The following is a 16,174-nucleotide window of genomic DNA, read 5'->3' as shown; positions in this document are numbered from 1 at the left end:
GAATCAGGTGGTCCACGGTGGAGCACTGTTGACAAAAACGAGACTGGGTGGGTGATAGAGGTTTGTTTGATTCAATGAACTAAACAAAACATGGATTACCATCCTCTCCAAATCTTTACAGAGGCAGCTAGTCAAAGCAATTGAATAATAATTAGAAGAAATCTTGGAATCTTTCCCAGTCTTTGAAATAGGGAGAACATTCTACTGTCAAATCTGGTTAAAAACAATCAGAAGACCAAGAGAGGCAGGAGAGAGATGGTGCAGCATCTCATAGTGAACATCATCAGGTCCAACTGATGTACTGCCAGACCAATGAAAAGTAGTCTCAAGCTCCACCAGCATAAATAGATGGTTATAATTGTCAGGTAAACTTTTTTTTTTATGTTATATGTATATACATATATATATATATATACATATTGTCAGTTAAAACATATGGGTATGTTGGGCTAAGGATTCTTCTAAAGTAGGTGTCTGTGACTTGTTGGCAACAAATTCAACTATAAATGAACAGCACGCACTGCTTGTTTTAAAATATATCCAAAACAAGTTAAATGTATGTATAAAAATTCTTTACATCACATATATCATCATTGAATCTTACATACTATACAGTTCTCTTCTTCTTGTCAAAAGTCCACTTCAATTTTGAATTCAGTTGACAAGCTGAACTCTTTTTCTCTTAAACACTATCAGTGTATAATTCACTTATCCCTTTTTCTCTCTTTCACACACTCTATTTTTATCACAACAGTGATCACAACACTGTCGTTGAGTTACCACAGTTGTATTCTGAACTTCCAATACTCGTTTGCTTTTTGTCTTCAGGCTTACTTCCAAATAATTGTTTGCTTTTTGTCAAAGTCCACACTGGCAGGTTCAATTACTTTCGAACACCCTATGATGAGACAAATTATTCTCCTAAAATGTCAGAACACTGTTAATCTCACTTTAACAGATCAACCATTAGGCTATTCACTTCTAGAATGGTTAATTTTAAATTTTCTAACCTTTCTCTAAATGAAACACTCTTTCACTCAGCTTTACTTTTGGATCTCTTCCTGCTCTCTGGTCGCCGCTATTTATATCTCTCACTGAGGCATTCTAGAAATCTCCATAGCCTTGACATCAATGACTCACAAATACATCTTCCAATAATAATCTGCTTTAACTCTCTTATTTTAAAAAACTAACCAATCATGAAATATTAACTGACAAAATAAATAATTAATACTACGTACACTATACAGTCTTTTATATCTGACAATAATCATAGAGATGATCTGTCTGAAAGGAAGGAGGTGATCTCTAAGCCTGAGACTTGATGGCCAAGGTGTGAGATGAGACAGAAGTATTAGAAAGGTGGGGAAAGCATTCCCCAACAGTATCGGCAATGCTCTGTACATCAGCAACTTCTGACCACTGGAGAGCAAGATGAGAAGCATACTTCCCATTTACCTTCTGAATACTGTCCCAGACAACTTTGGAACTGGTGATAGAAGAGATGCTGGTGGTGAACTTAATCCAAGATTCCTTCTTGCTTTGATGTCTGACCTGCCAAGTATGGGCATGGGCCCACTGGAATGTAATGTGGTTAGAAAGAGTGGTTTACCTGCGAAAAATGTCCCAAGCCCATTTCTGAGCCTACCATGAACAAGGATACTGTAGGAAACATGTCAAGGTTTTGAGGATAGAAAGAACAGCTGCTTGAATAATACAATCAGTTACTGCTTCCACACAGTGATTAATATATTGACAGCAGGATCAAGTTCTGAGAGAATGGTGAAGGAGAGTCAGCCTGCTCCAGCTTCCACCATGGCATATGGATCGGGTGGCATCGTTCACAGACAATCTCCCTCAAAACAATGGAAAAATTATCATTGCTCCATTGATCATTGTCAACCCTCCAAGACAAAAAGTAAAGGGGAAGAAACAGATATATCAATAGCAGTAAAAGACTAACTAGGAGCATGAAAATAGGTAAAAGAACCAGTATTGAAAAGAGAAAGGTTGTGATCTGAGAGCATATGCTTCACAGAACAACCCCTACCATCAATAACAGTACCACTAGAGAGGATTGTGTCCATTAAAGTCCCCCAAGATGAAAAATGGAGATGGCAGCTGGTAAATAAGATCACTAAGATCTGATTAATCATAAGTCTCTCCTGAAAACAGGTAAAGAGAGCATACAGTGATGGTACGACCTACAGAGATATCGATGGCCACAGCCTCCAGGAGCATATACAGTGGCACAGACAAGATGGGTATGTGCTAGTCAACCAGCAGTGCCACACCTCCATGAACTCGACCATCACACAACCTGTCATTCCTATACAAGGAAAACTGCCAAAAGGTGACAGTATCAGCAGGTCAAAGAAATGTTTCTTGCAAAGAGACACATACAGGATGATAGGAATCAATCAAGGCCTGAATGTCATTCAAATTAGAATGAAAACCTCGACAGTTCCCTTGTATCTAGTGGCCAACTTTATTTAGGTGGAGGAGAACTGGACGGAGAACTCCTACGATTCATGACCATAACATTTGTCTTTAGCAGAAAGAGGTCTGTCGACCTCCATGGAACCTGCTCTTGGATGATTGGGCAGATCTCCATCAGAAGAAGGAGACTCTGGTGACCGAGGGCATGACCAAATAGTGGTTCTGTACCTCAGGGCTGAAGGAGATGGACCCGAGCAGCCACTGGAAACGATGGTGGAGACAGAGGCAGGAGTAGACATAGATCTGTCAAATCTTGCATCCACATAGAACAAAAGACTCTTAACATGGTGTGAGAAAGACTCTGATGAAGGCATGGAAAGATCTGTCTGCATTCCCACTGTAGCAGTGGAACAGAGTGCAGCAGCATATGTTCGAGATGGAACAGGGGACAACAACGCCAAGCCTCAGGGTAAAAAAATGTTATTGAGAGTCCTCAAGCACTGTATCTTATTTCCTCCACCCATTAAGGGCAAGAAGCAAAGTATGAGGGGTGAGAACCACCACAATTCACACATTGAGGGTCCAGTTGACACTTGTAGGTGTCATGGTCTTTGACAACACAACAGGCACACATCAAAGAACCACAAAATGCCTTTGAATGTCCAAACCATGGACACTGGAAACACCGGAGAGGGTTAGGAATATAAAGCTGTACCTTACAGTTCAGATAACTTGCCTTGACAGTGGCAAGCAGATGTGGCAATGTAAAAGCCGAAAAAAGGACATTAGTAGGCAGCACAACTCCATCTTTATGAGTGGAGATATGTCACACATCAGAAACCCTTTGGTTGGAGAAACCAGGAGGATCTCTGACTCAGGAATATTCCTTAAATCTTTCTCAATGATAACTCACCATGTAGAACTCAAAGTAAAGTGGGGAGTAACCCCAATAAGTATGTCCCCAATAACCTTTGATTTTAGAAGGAATTCCTGTGTTTTGATGTAGATGTTTCCACCAAGAAGTCCCCAGAACATAGTTTCTTAACTGATTTCAGAGAGCCAGCAAGCCCCTCTAATCCACTCTGAATGAAAAATGGAGACATTTGCCCAAAAGGTTTGTCAGACAAAGAATGCAGAATGAAGAAACAAGGTACAGATACAGATTGGGGTGGTAACTGCTGTTCAGAGTCTTCCAAACATGGTTGCTGTCCTATCAATGGGGTTTGTTTTTTTTGGGTCACTGGGTGCAGGATTCATATGAATAAGGAAATTTCAGTGCCTGCTGACCCCACCCACCGTGAAGTCCTACAAGGGGATGCACTACAATGCTAAAGTAGAGCAGATTGACCCTGGAGGAGCCACCCCAAGGCCATCAGCCTACAGGAATTCAAGGCCAAAGTGATGTGTTGAAGTGCCACCAATATAAAATGACACTTCAATGACAGCCCTCAACCACCAGGATCCTCTCATCCTTTTCATGGGATGCCAATGCATGTGAAACCTGGGAGTGGATGTTCAGATCCCAGAGGAGGTAAACTGAAAATACAGAACCTTCCTTGGGAGGTCCTCTCACCATATACAGGAATCCATCTTGAGGGGTATTCAATTGTAGTTTTTCTTTTATGAACTCTAATGACTCTAATTCTTCTTTGGGAAAAATTTAGAGCTGGCTTTTGTGAGTGTACTAGTGATTAATGCAGTGACAATATTACATTTAAAACTATCCAAAATTAAATTATTAAAATGTATACAAAATCCTGAGTTAAGGGGTTTATCATAAACCTTGCTTAGAAGTTACAACCACAATCGCAGGGGTGTCCAAGAACAGTAATTTGTACATACTTGTTCAGCTGTAGACCCAATTTGAGGTTATTGTGACTGATGCATCACTATACTTCTGTGAAAATTAAGAAATATTTATAACTACATAGTACCATTTCATTTTTTACAGGTAAATGCCTCATGATTTATTTCTCAGAGGATTTTACTTTTTTTATTTACAAATAAATTATTTTAGCTTAGAAAGAAGCACACAAGCAGGTATAGCATAAAAAACTGTAAAAACTTGTGTTCTTTGGTGGTATCCTTTTTATTTGTAAAACAATTTTCTCACCCTACAAAGGATAAAAAAAAAAGAACAAAAAGTAGAAAATACACATGTCATAAGTAAATATCTTCAATAAGTTATATTTTCAAACTATTTTATTATTCTAGATAGAAACCCTCAGAAGAATAAAATTCCAAAAAGTAAAATTTAATCAGGTCAAAGAGCATATTCTTATGATAAACTATATACATTTTTACAATGTAACTTTTTACACAACTCTCAGATGACTGCCTAATAGTTGTCTTATGAATGGAAGTTATTTTCAAGCTGCAACCCAGTTATTGAATATTGAACTTTTGTGTTACTTACTTTTTCTTTGTACGTCGATCAACGTCAGCTTTCTGACCCAAACCACCAGTTAAACCTAATGAATCAGCCACTAATAAGTCATTCTCCTGGTAAGTAGCACCTGCGCAAGATAAGATAAACAAAGAGGTGAATTACAGGCTTTCCTAAAAATCTTGTGGACTGGAAATGAGTAGCAGAACAAAGCAACCTGTTTATGAACAGTTGAAGTAACATAACAAAATGAAAAGGCAAACAGACAAAGTAACTGAATTACATATTTAATAAAGATGCTAACAAAATAAAATTTTAGTGTGACTCTACAGTCTATAAAAATATGATGTTATTAAAAACGTTATTACTTTTAAGAGTGATTTTTATTAAACATTGTTTAGATATTAAAGTATACTTCAGTATGTTTACTTGTTTAAGCTTAAAGCTGTACATTGGTCTACCTGCAGAGTGGCTACTACATGGACTAAACCCCAAATTTTAGTATTACAAGCTCTCAAGTTTACTGTTAAGCCACTAGTGGGACATTCAGTTTTTTTTAGTGTTTCAGTTAAATTTTCACTACTTTTATTTTACAAATAAAAAAAAATCACATTTCAGTTCAATAAGGATAGCATTATTTACTTTTCAACTGATATAAAATGTAGTTTTGGGTGTTTTAAAACCAGTTTTAATAGAAAAATTAAATACATAAATTAATCTTTCAATTAAAACTATTATGTTAAAAAATTAAAGTTTCAATAGAGGCAATAAATAAACAACCTTAAAGTAAATTAACTGTCAATGTGACAGTCAAACAGAGTAAAGTGTATTCTATATTTGATTTTAAAAGTCAATTCTCCTACCTTGTTGTATGATTTCTTTACTTAAGGCATCTTTTGTTTTTACTTTGTCCTTTTTACTAAAAAATCTTCCAAGAGAGGACTTCAGACCTTTTTTCTTTGGTGTAGTTTTGTGCAAGGAATCTTGGGAAGAGTTGGCAGAGCTAAGATGAAGGATCAGCAGCAAAATAAGCTTTATTTTTTTTCCTACAACCAGTTTTCTTGTATTATTAATTCAATGTCAGGGCTGAATTTTCAGGGGGTAATATTAAAACAAAAAACCCCCAATCTCTTATATATTTTAAAGGAGAATTTTCCTCATTCTTACAAGGTTTGGTTTTGTGAGGATTCACAAAATAATTCACATTATTTGTTAAACGTTTTCTAGACCTTAGAGTAATTTCGTATGAATTTAAGTATGTAAAACAAATAATTTCCAAAAAGTAAAAGTTTGCTTTGAGTGACTTTTTTTAGAAATAAACTAATATCTGGATTGATCAGAGGTCATGGGAGAGATTATATCTTTGAAAGAAAGCTTCAAATGTTATCTTTGGTGTTTATGCATCTACTAAATAAACAAATAAAAATATAATCCATCATAAAGTATAAACTAACTACAGGATGAAAAAATGTTTAAGAATAGATGGTGTGTTTCTTAATAAAAATCGAGAAAAAAAAAACACTTGTATCAGTAAGCCTATCAGGTTTCACAATAAAAAGTATAATGACATTTAAGATAAACAACATAGTTTATTTATAACATAAGGGACACAAAACTTTTTTAATTTTAAATTCCCATTTTTCACAGGCACGGTAAACATGCAGTGACTCATTTCCATATAATCGTATAAACAATGTTGGTTATCTTAAGTATCCTTATCCTCTTTATTGTGAAACATCATTTTCCTCCAAACACATCAATTGCCTATCAGGTTATTTTGCAATATAGCAATTCATACATGAAAAATTATGAAAGAAGGTATGAAAATAAAAGCTTACTATTTTAACCATTTAAATTGACATTAAGAATTAACATTAGCACATAAATCCAATATCTAGAATTCGATAATACCATAAAACATAATTACAAGTGTAAAAGACAAATTATGTTCTAGAAGTGTTTTTTTTCTTCTATTATGGAAAAACTACTAGGATTATCTGCCACCATTTCTAATTTTTGAAATACTGATCAAATGGAAAGCAGCCAATCAGCAGCACCCTACCACCTGCCATCCACACTATGGGATTGACTGTCACTCTTATAATGCCCTCACAACTTAAAAGTGCAGAGAATAGTTTGCGGTATCACATAGATTTGAACCTGGCTCACTAGCTCATTAAACCAGAGCTCTGCCATACAGCCAATCTGCACCCATCCTGGTAGAAGGTTGGGTGCATGATTACTTTTCTCATTGAAAAAAAAATACAGTAACTGGCTTAATATTTATAAATTTAACATTGTAATATCACAAAAAAAGAAAAATACATAAAGAGAAAACATATTTTATGAAGTGAATCATATACAACTTAATATTTTTGATAATTTGCTCATAACCAAGGAAAAACATCATGTTCGGTGAAACATTTCTATTAACACTATCAAGTCTTGTGTTCTAAACAGAAACATTACATTGACAATTTTTGATTCATGTTCTAAATATAGACTATTCATAAAACTATTAAACTCATGAACTAAACAGTAACAGATCTGTTACATCTGTATTTTAATCAAAAATAGCTGTTAACCATGAAAGAAATATTCTTTCTCTGGCAAAACTTGGGGAACAGAAAAACAAAACCCAGTATTACTCTTTTGTCTCTAACCCCAGCACTTCCCACCCTCAACATTTGAAAATAATTTGGTGAATGGGCAATTTGACAACAGGAATGGTGAAAGTCTGTCCAACTGCAGCCAAATCTCATCCCTGGTTAACAGCTAGACCTGTATTCTAAATACCTCTGTTAAACCTTTGTTTTAAATAAAAATATTCAATTATTACTGTTACACCTGACTTATAAAGAGAAACAGTTTTGTTAGCATAATTATTAGACCTTTGGTCAAACTAGAAATACTCTGTTATTACTGCTAGACCCCAGCTCTAAAAAGAATCTCAGTTAGCTCAGCTATTTAGATATTTGTACTAATTATAAATGCTGTTATTATTATTAGGCCCAAGTTCTAAACAGAAACAGTTCTGTTAGCACAGTCAGACCTTTGGCCTAACTAGAATTACTGTTAGAGCCGAGTCCTAACTATAAATAGCTATGTTAACAGTTATACCTGTATTCAGGGTAGCAAAAGCACTGTTAAACTATTGATCTCTACAAAAATTCTCTGTTAGTATTCTTTGACCCATATTCTAAACAGAAACAGCTGTTACTACTACTAGATCTAAACAGAAATAGCTCTTTTTTAATTGTTAGAAATGTAATTATTTCTTATAAATACCATGAGACAAAATATTGCTAGTTTTTATTAAGCATGAATAGCATGCTTTCAATCCGACATAAGCTGGACCAATATCTCACAAGGAAACATTTATTCAAACAATACGAGCTGCTTAAATTATCAAAATAAAATTATGTGATTCATCTTTGTTGATATCAGTGAATAACGATAAAACAAAAATGTTTTAAATTATGTACAACAGAAATCTAAAACAGGAGGATTTTCTTCATGATAATAAAGAACCTTTTTTGTTTTATAAAATACTGAAACAATTGGCAAGAATTTGCATTGTTTAGTATAATCACATTTTATAAAGTGAAAGCTAAAACAAAAAACTCCTATAATACCTCTTTTTCTCACATAAGTTCACAAAATACTCCCGCTTACCCAAGACATTTGAATTTCATTTAAATGCTTTTCAACTCTTTATAACTAAGCAAGACTTTAAAGAACATATTTTGAGCAAATACTACTGACTTATAGATAACATACATTTTTATCTACCTTACAAATACTTACATCTTAAAAGGTAATATTTCTAATACAAAATGCATGATCCCTCTGAATGCTTACAAATTCAGAACTACTACTTTTATATCCTCCTCCTTCGCAGAAAACTTTTCTTTATGTTGTATGTAACTGTATGCAAATATTTATGAAAGGTAGTTTTTTGTTTCAAATTGTTTTAGAATGCTAACAATGACTGTTTTGAAATTTTTACAAGTTCAAACCAAGCATTTAAAAATTATGTAATAACTGGAACAAAAATTTCATGAAATTACTGCTGAACAAAAAGCAAAAAACAAAACAAAAAAATATGAAAATTTGATTATTGCAAAAAATAAAATAAAACATAGGTGACAACACAATATAACAATTTGTACATCACACACTTAAGCAGGAATAAGAGGTAAAAAAAGAAAGAACTCAAACAGGACCACCTCAGATACATGTCTTGAGGAACTGCAGATATGGAAGATGGCATTGATGATGATGTCATGGTGATGGATGTTGTGGTAACAGCAGAGGTAGAGGGATGTAAGCTTGTATTATATACATTGGTTCTTTTCATTTCAGCACACCATCAAAAAGAAAAAAAAAAAGCAGCCAAGGTTACAGTGGACAAAACATATAATCAAAATACATTAACATATGACACGCACATTGATGAAAAAAAGTGATTTAGAAATGAAGCATGACAAAAATAGCTTAATAAATAAAGCATACACAAATTACACTTAAGTATGATTATGCCAAACTCTTATTTGATTCTGGCTCTTCTAATCTCTAATTGTAATAATACCAAAGTAAATATCAATTAAAAACAGCATTAAGTAAAAATAAAAATAAATTCAATACAATTTATTTCAGGTAAAATGCTAGAAATTCAATTGCTTGTCATTAATAAAAGTTTTAAATCAATGTATTTGACAACATAGTTGACAGATTCCACTGGTAAACAATGTTTTTCATAATACTGCAGTGACTTTTGAAAGAAGGTCATTTTTAAGTACTCAAGGAAAGCATGTATTAATTTCTATAGGGTTTTGAGTCTGTTTTACTTCACCAAAAAAATAAATCTTTAACACATAAGTATTCGCTGATTCCTACACAAAAAGGGCATGTCAAAATATGTTGTTTAGACTCACAAAAAGTGCAAGTAACAAGTCTTTGTAGTTTTGTCCTCAAGAAGTAAGCAGTAATGAGATGCTTAAGAATAGCAATTGTAAGTGGAATGTATTGAGTTTGAAGAAGTAAGTGCAAAGATCATCTCTGAATATCACCATTAACATAAGAAGTTAACTGTCCATAAAAACTGGTCATGTGTCTCATATTAATTCATGTTGTATTTGTGAAGTTGTTTGCTCATGATCTCCTCTCATACTTTTGGAGCTAAGAGGACCAAACTTGGAAGGCAGACTTCAGACGGCCTGAACTGGGTTGCTTTATTTATATGTTGTACCCTTACTTATTTAGGGTATCAGGATGGGGAGGAGAGATTAAATACATGCTCGGAAAATCATCAAAGCATGGGAGTCTAGGAGTAGGTTTGTTGGGATGCTGAACTGAAATCTGGCTTTGAATATTGTGTTTCTGGCCATCTTCGGAATCCTGGGGGCAACAATTTTGAAACTGTGTTTATATCCCCTACCCAAAACCTAACAAACCCAAACTTGGCACACATGCAAGTGACCTAATAGGATTTTTTTGGGTATGGGCCACTTCTTGGGGTAGCTATAGAAATGACTTGGTACAACAAAGGAGCTTGTTCAGTGCGCTGGGGCCTCTGTTAATCATGAGAGGGATCTTTGAGCCCTGCAGCAGAGCACACATGTTTTTTGGAAGTTTTTAAAAGATATATAATGTACAGAAGTTTCTGAACCTTGATTAATTGCAGAATTTGCAATAAGTTCACAAAAGGGTGATGTGCTGCATATTACCAAAGTAATGGTTAATAATCCCTTTCTGTTTTGATGAATATAATGCCTCTGAAGATTAACTGACCAACTTTGTTCCAAAAATGTAACAAAACCAATTTTAACAGCATTTAGAAGCTTAAACATAACCACACAAAAAAAAATCAACCTGTTGTGCCATTTCTTTGTGCTTGGTTTGCTGATTATAATACATAGAACCAATTTTTAGAGTTTGTTGGGAAGAGCATGTTCTTTAAGGCTTTGTAAAAGAACAGATTCATAAAACACACACACACACACCACATGTTGCTACTATTAACAAACACACAAGTTTTTCATATAATCATTACTAATATTTTCACTGAAGTTCAAGCAGATAGCTTCCAACCTAAATCATAATATGCCATTTTACCTGAAACAATTTGTAACTGTTTTATTTTGGTAATTTAGAGGAACTCTACTGATTTAAAAATAAATTAAGGGAGAAGTTAACTGCATTAACTATACTACAAAACACGTACACAAAATATTAAAAGAAAGTTAGAATTAGTTGCCAAATAAAAAAAGGATTAAAAGAATAAGCAATGTTAAAATAATCTGGATATAATTTGTATGAAAATAAAAATGTGCGTTTATAATACCTCCAACATAATAAACTGAATATCACATAAAATCTCATAATTGCTGAAAACTTTGAGTAACATATACAAGATGAAAATCTATAGGCAGATCTGGTGAAAGGAAATTGTAGCATAAAGCAATCAATAACTGTAGGCTAAAATAAAATTTATTACATAAAACTTGTAAGAGATATAAAAGAGAAAATAAATTTATACATACTGAACAAAAACCTTTACAGCACAAAAAATATTGAGAAGATAACCAACAATATTTCTCTGGATAATTAATTATAAAATGTAAAGCAAGTTATCTAATAGACATATTTTGTACAAGATAAAGTAAACAAAGAAACAGGTGTCACTACATGGTTGATGAAAACATGTAGTTCAGTAGTATGTAAAATGTTATCATAAGGAATACAAGAGTTTTGTAGTTCTTCATACTTATTGGAAATGAGCTTGATATACTTGAAGAGTCTATTTTGTAGATCTTCATTACTTTGTGGAAATAAGCTTGACATACTCAAAGAACTTAGACTCGTAGTTCTCCACTTCTTTGTAAAAAAAGACTGACATAATCAAAAAGCTTACCTTTGTAAATCATCACTACTTTGTGCTAAAGCCTGTACAACCCGTTCTAGCCTTAAAGATCGTTGAGTGGGTGGGCTAAGGTCTCGTCGAAGCAGTCTAGGGTCATCTTTAGATTCTGGAATCATTGGGGCCTAAAAAAGAAAGATTTTTGATTTTTCTAAGTGTATGCACTTATCTTCATGGCAGTGTTATAGTCAATTGCAGGAAGTCACCTCACAAACTTTGGGATTAAATCCTTTGCATGCTGAAGTTCTAAGAAGAGGTTTGACAGCCTCTTTTGCAATCCAAGCAAAGACTTTCTGGAATTTTCAATAACTTTTTCTTATGTCTGAAAGTATATTCTTAGATCACCTAACTTATAGGTGAATAAGTTGTTTTGTTACTTGGTAAAAGTAAATAACAAAATATATAATTATAGTCTATATATAGATATTTTCTATTTATCAGAAAAAATGAGATGTTATAACCACCTTCATATGACTGCAATCTCATCATACAATGATGATATGATTTGTTTTGCTTAACAATAAGAAGTTTAATTTTAAAAATTAAATGAAAGATTTAGCCTCTGATTTACAGCAATCAAGTTATAATTGTTTTGCTTTACAATGTCATGATTAGCTTTGTGCTAAAGCATCAGAGAAAAAGAGTCTTGTCGTACAGTAAAAATATCATCAAATACCTTACCTTAATATGTTGAGGAAATGACTACTACTATCTTACAATGAAAAAAAAAGAGATCTTAGTTTTGTCCTATGTTTTAAAGTGACAAATGTATGGGTGAACCTTTTTTAATAGTGTAGAGGATGTATTTTGTGTGTCTTATGAGAAATACTTCTTCAGTCTTGTTCCACAGTCAGAAAAGTATGATTAATTCTGTTTTAGTAAGACAGTCAAAATTAATCTTATCTTGAATTGACAAAGATATGGTTAATACTGTTTTAGTGACAAAAAAATCTTAATTACTCATATCTTAGAGTGATGAAGAAATGATTAAGTCTTGTTTTATCAAGACAGTCAAAATTACCTTTACCTTGAGTGGTTAAGGTATGATTAACATTGTTTTACTGAGACAAAGTGATAATTACTCTTATTATAGAGTGATGAAATAATGATTAATATTGTTTTAGTGAGACAAAGTGATAATTACTCTTATTATGGAGTGATGAAATAATGATTAATATTGTTTTATCAAGACAGTCAAAATTACTATTACCTTGAATGGTTAAGGTATGATTAATATTGATTTAATAAGATGAAGTTGATTAGTAATTTTATACAAACAATATATTTTATTAGTTAATGAATTTTTAAAAAATTACTTTTGGTCTTGGAAAAATCTCAATTTTTTTCTGTTCAATGGTTATGAAATACAACATAAACTATTCTTCAATCACACCTTAATAACAAACTATTAATGTTTAGTCCAGCCACATACAGTAAGTCTATATAATTGCTATTACTTTTTGATCAAAGCAAACTACAGTATCTACTTAGATTAAAACTAAAAATTAACCCAGTAATGACAACAGTTAACATATTTTTCTTAAGCTTTTATGTATAAAGGTTAGAATGCATCACTTAATCGGTTGGGTATGATATTTTCAGTTGTAAATCCAATAATATCTTACAAGGTTCAGCCAGCTAGCTTAGGAGACATAAGTTAGTTCTAAATCCATATGCCAAGCTAACAATGCTAAATAATCTCTATAATAAAAGTGTAATAATAAAACTAGATATATTATAACCAGTTATAACCAGTACTGTTAACAAAAGTAATATCAAAGAAAGAATAGCTAACTTACAAATAACATTTGTACAATAAAGTGTTATCTTTTCACCAGTATATGAAACTGTAGTTGTCTAGAGATTCAAAAGCCACATAGAAAGTGGAAGTTTTTAGATAGAAGTATGAAATCAGGAGAGTGAATATGAATTAGTTATGGAAAACAACAGCTCTTTTTACTTAATAGAGATGGCTGATATGGGTATTAAAAACATTTATCAGAAGTAACAATGTTTCAACCTACTTAGGTCATCATCAGTTCATTTGTGTTTTAAACAAAAGTTTTTAATATTTTGTCAGCCATATTTCCCTATGTTTTCTTCAAGTGGGTTCCTTGTTATCATGAACAGCTTTTACTCTTGTCAAGATCCGAATATAATGACATCAGAAAAATTAAAAAAAGATTATGCACTTCACAATTCCATTTAGAGAATCAAATTTTAAGATGCCCGTAAGATGTTTGAGACAAAAAACAATTATTTTAATTAAAGCCTGAAGGAAATGAAGGAATTGACTTTCATGGTTCTGTAAATGCACTTAACACAATGTTTTTTTTAAAGCTTAAAATATATATATACAAACTACTTTAATATTATAATATTCTTAAAACACCAGCAAAGAAATCAAGCAGATGAAATCAGAAACCAAAAAAGTAAGAAACTTAATGAGTTGGGAATAATTCTAACATGCATTAATAATTTTCATACTAAAAAACCTTTCTTTTGTGAAAGTAAAGATTGATTTTCTAACAAGCATATAAAGGAAAACTTAATTTAGTCAGAGATCATAGATTACAAGCTATTATAAAGCTATATATCACAATGAATGGTGATAAACATAAATCCACCTTAAAACATCTACATATTAATGTGAATAGTTTGAAATATTCTTAAGGTATCAGGTGACATACAAGTTTGGTATTCTTTTTTTTCTCTTTTACAGGTGACTGCTTGTTCTAACTTCCTGAAATATAGTGTAATCAACAGGTACAAAAAGTTAGTAGTAAAAAAAAAACAACAAACAGTGCATCATTGTGAACAAATATACAATTATTGTATTTCAATAGTTATGTACTTAAGAAACTCAAACAAAATCTGTCCTGTCCAAAGTATCTGGTATCCCTTGAAGATGTAGTATAGCCCACCCAAGGGAACTAAGTGATGAATACAGAAACACAAGTATATTACTAGTGTCAAAGTGTGTGCAAGAAGTCAAATTTGTTAGAAATTTAAAAGAAAATATAATAGGTTGCTTAAAATGCACAAAATTATTCAATGATAGTGGGAACTTGACTGCAAAACTTCTAAAAAAAATTAATAGAGAAGGAGATGAATGTTAAGGTTGTAAACAAATGCTGTAAGGAATTCACGAAGACTTTACTATGTCTGATGTAAGCATGTGACTGGCACCATCTGCGAGGTCTGTAAAATGTGTTCTTTATTAATGTTGGTATTTTCTAAGAGCTAGAAAATGCAAATAGTGTATCACCCAAAGAATGATAGGAATTATTTTACTTGACTGAAGGCTTGTCAACACCGAAGTCCTAGAAACTGTTCACAATTTTCATGGAGCAATGACAGCCATTTCAATATCACCCAGTCTCAAAGTGAATGCTAATTTTTGGTTTAGGAAGCAAGCAGATTAACAATTTGGCTCTTGATTGTGTTGGGTATGTTAAGGGTTGGGCTACATTCTGTACATTGGACAAAGTATTATCTGTTGTGTGTCTGCAAGTATGAAGATATTTTAATGAACATATTCAAGGAGCCACGAAAGTATTACCTACACAGCTAGAAAATATGTTACTTCATTAGGTTACTACTTCTTGCTGTAAAGCACATCCATTGCCTGGTTTGAAAACAAAAACAAACTATACGAGCACTCAGTAGAGTGCATACCTCTGCCACGCAGTATTGATCATATTCAACCCTGAAAAAATATTAAAATATGTTCGTTGTTATTAATGGACATGAACCATTTTTGGCAGGACAATGAGGGATAATATTTTACACATGTACACCAAGTTCCATCAAAATCTGATTATTTTTGACTGAGTTATCAAGCAAAAATAGTGTGAAAAATTGGTCTGCATGTTAACACATAGGGATTTTTCGGATTTTCATGACACTGTTGTAACCTTGACCCCCCAAAACTAATTAATTATAAGTTGGATCATAGTCCAAATGTATACCAGCTTTTGTCCATCTCAATTCAGCCATTTGAGAAATCTTGCTGATAAATGCACAAACAAACACACAGGGGTAAAAACAGTAATAATATTTTGGAATGACCTACCCATAGGCCAGGGTTTATTCACAAAGGTTATATTATGGTCTTCAAATGTCTAAACTTTTGAAACAAGGGGGTAAATTGCACTAGAGATTTACCAGAACACAGATGAGAATATGACTTGTATAATGGCAACAGCTATTGAGTCCAAAGGACACAGGACAGTAAGAACTGTGGCCTTCCTATAACAATGAACAAGATTTTAAATGAATATATACACCTGGAAAAAGTTAAGCACCCCCAAATATTTTTCAGGATTGCTTATTGAAAATAAGGTTTAATTTTCATGATGTTGAGCAATGTTCATAATTTCAAACATAATTAAAAGGATGTGAGCGTTCAGGTGTGACATTTTAAA

General features: G+C 32.9%; 1 protein-coding gene across 8 annotated transcripts in view; it reads right to left on the bottom strand.

Annotated features, from left to right (window-relative positions):
* LOC106466668 (liprin-alpha-2-like) overlaps positions 1-16,174 on the bottom strand; it is a 304,000-nt gene that overhangs the window by 24,033 nt on the left and 263,793 nt on the right. For 7 of the 8 annotated variants that reach the window (XM_022395235.1, XM_022395228.1, XM_022395263.1 and 4 more), the window contains 4 exons: positions 11,742-11,872; positions 9,055-9,177; positions 5,689-5,828; positions 4,856-4,955 (listed from right to left, as the gene is read on the bottom strand). In XM_022395235.1, coding sequence (XP_022250943.1) covers positions 4,856-4,955; positions 5,689-5,828; positions 9,055-9,177; positions 11,742-11,872 — 494 coding nt within the window. The remainder of the gene's footprint in view (positions 1-4,855; positions 4,956-5,688; positions 5,829-9,054; positions 9,178-11,741; positions 11,873-16,174) is intronic. The other variant, XM_022395251.1, reaches the window with a different exon arrangement.

The sequence above is a fragment of the Limulus polyphemus genome, unplaced genomic scaffold, assembly GCF_000517525.1.
Source record: "Limulus polyphemus unplaced genomic scaffold, Limulus_polyphemus-2.1.2 Scaffold75, whole genome shotgun sequence".
Lineage (NCBI taxonomy): Eukaryota > Metazoa > Arthropoda > Merostomata > Xiphosura > Limulidae > Limulus > Limulus polyphemus.
The sequence above is the reverse complement of the archived record's forward strand: the minus strand, read 5'-3'. Positions and strand labels throughout refer to the sequence as shown.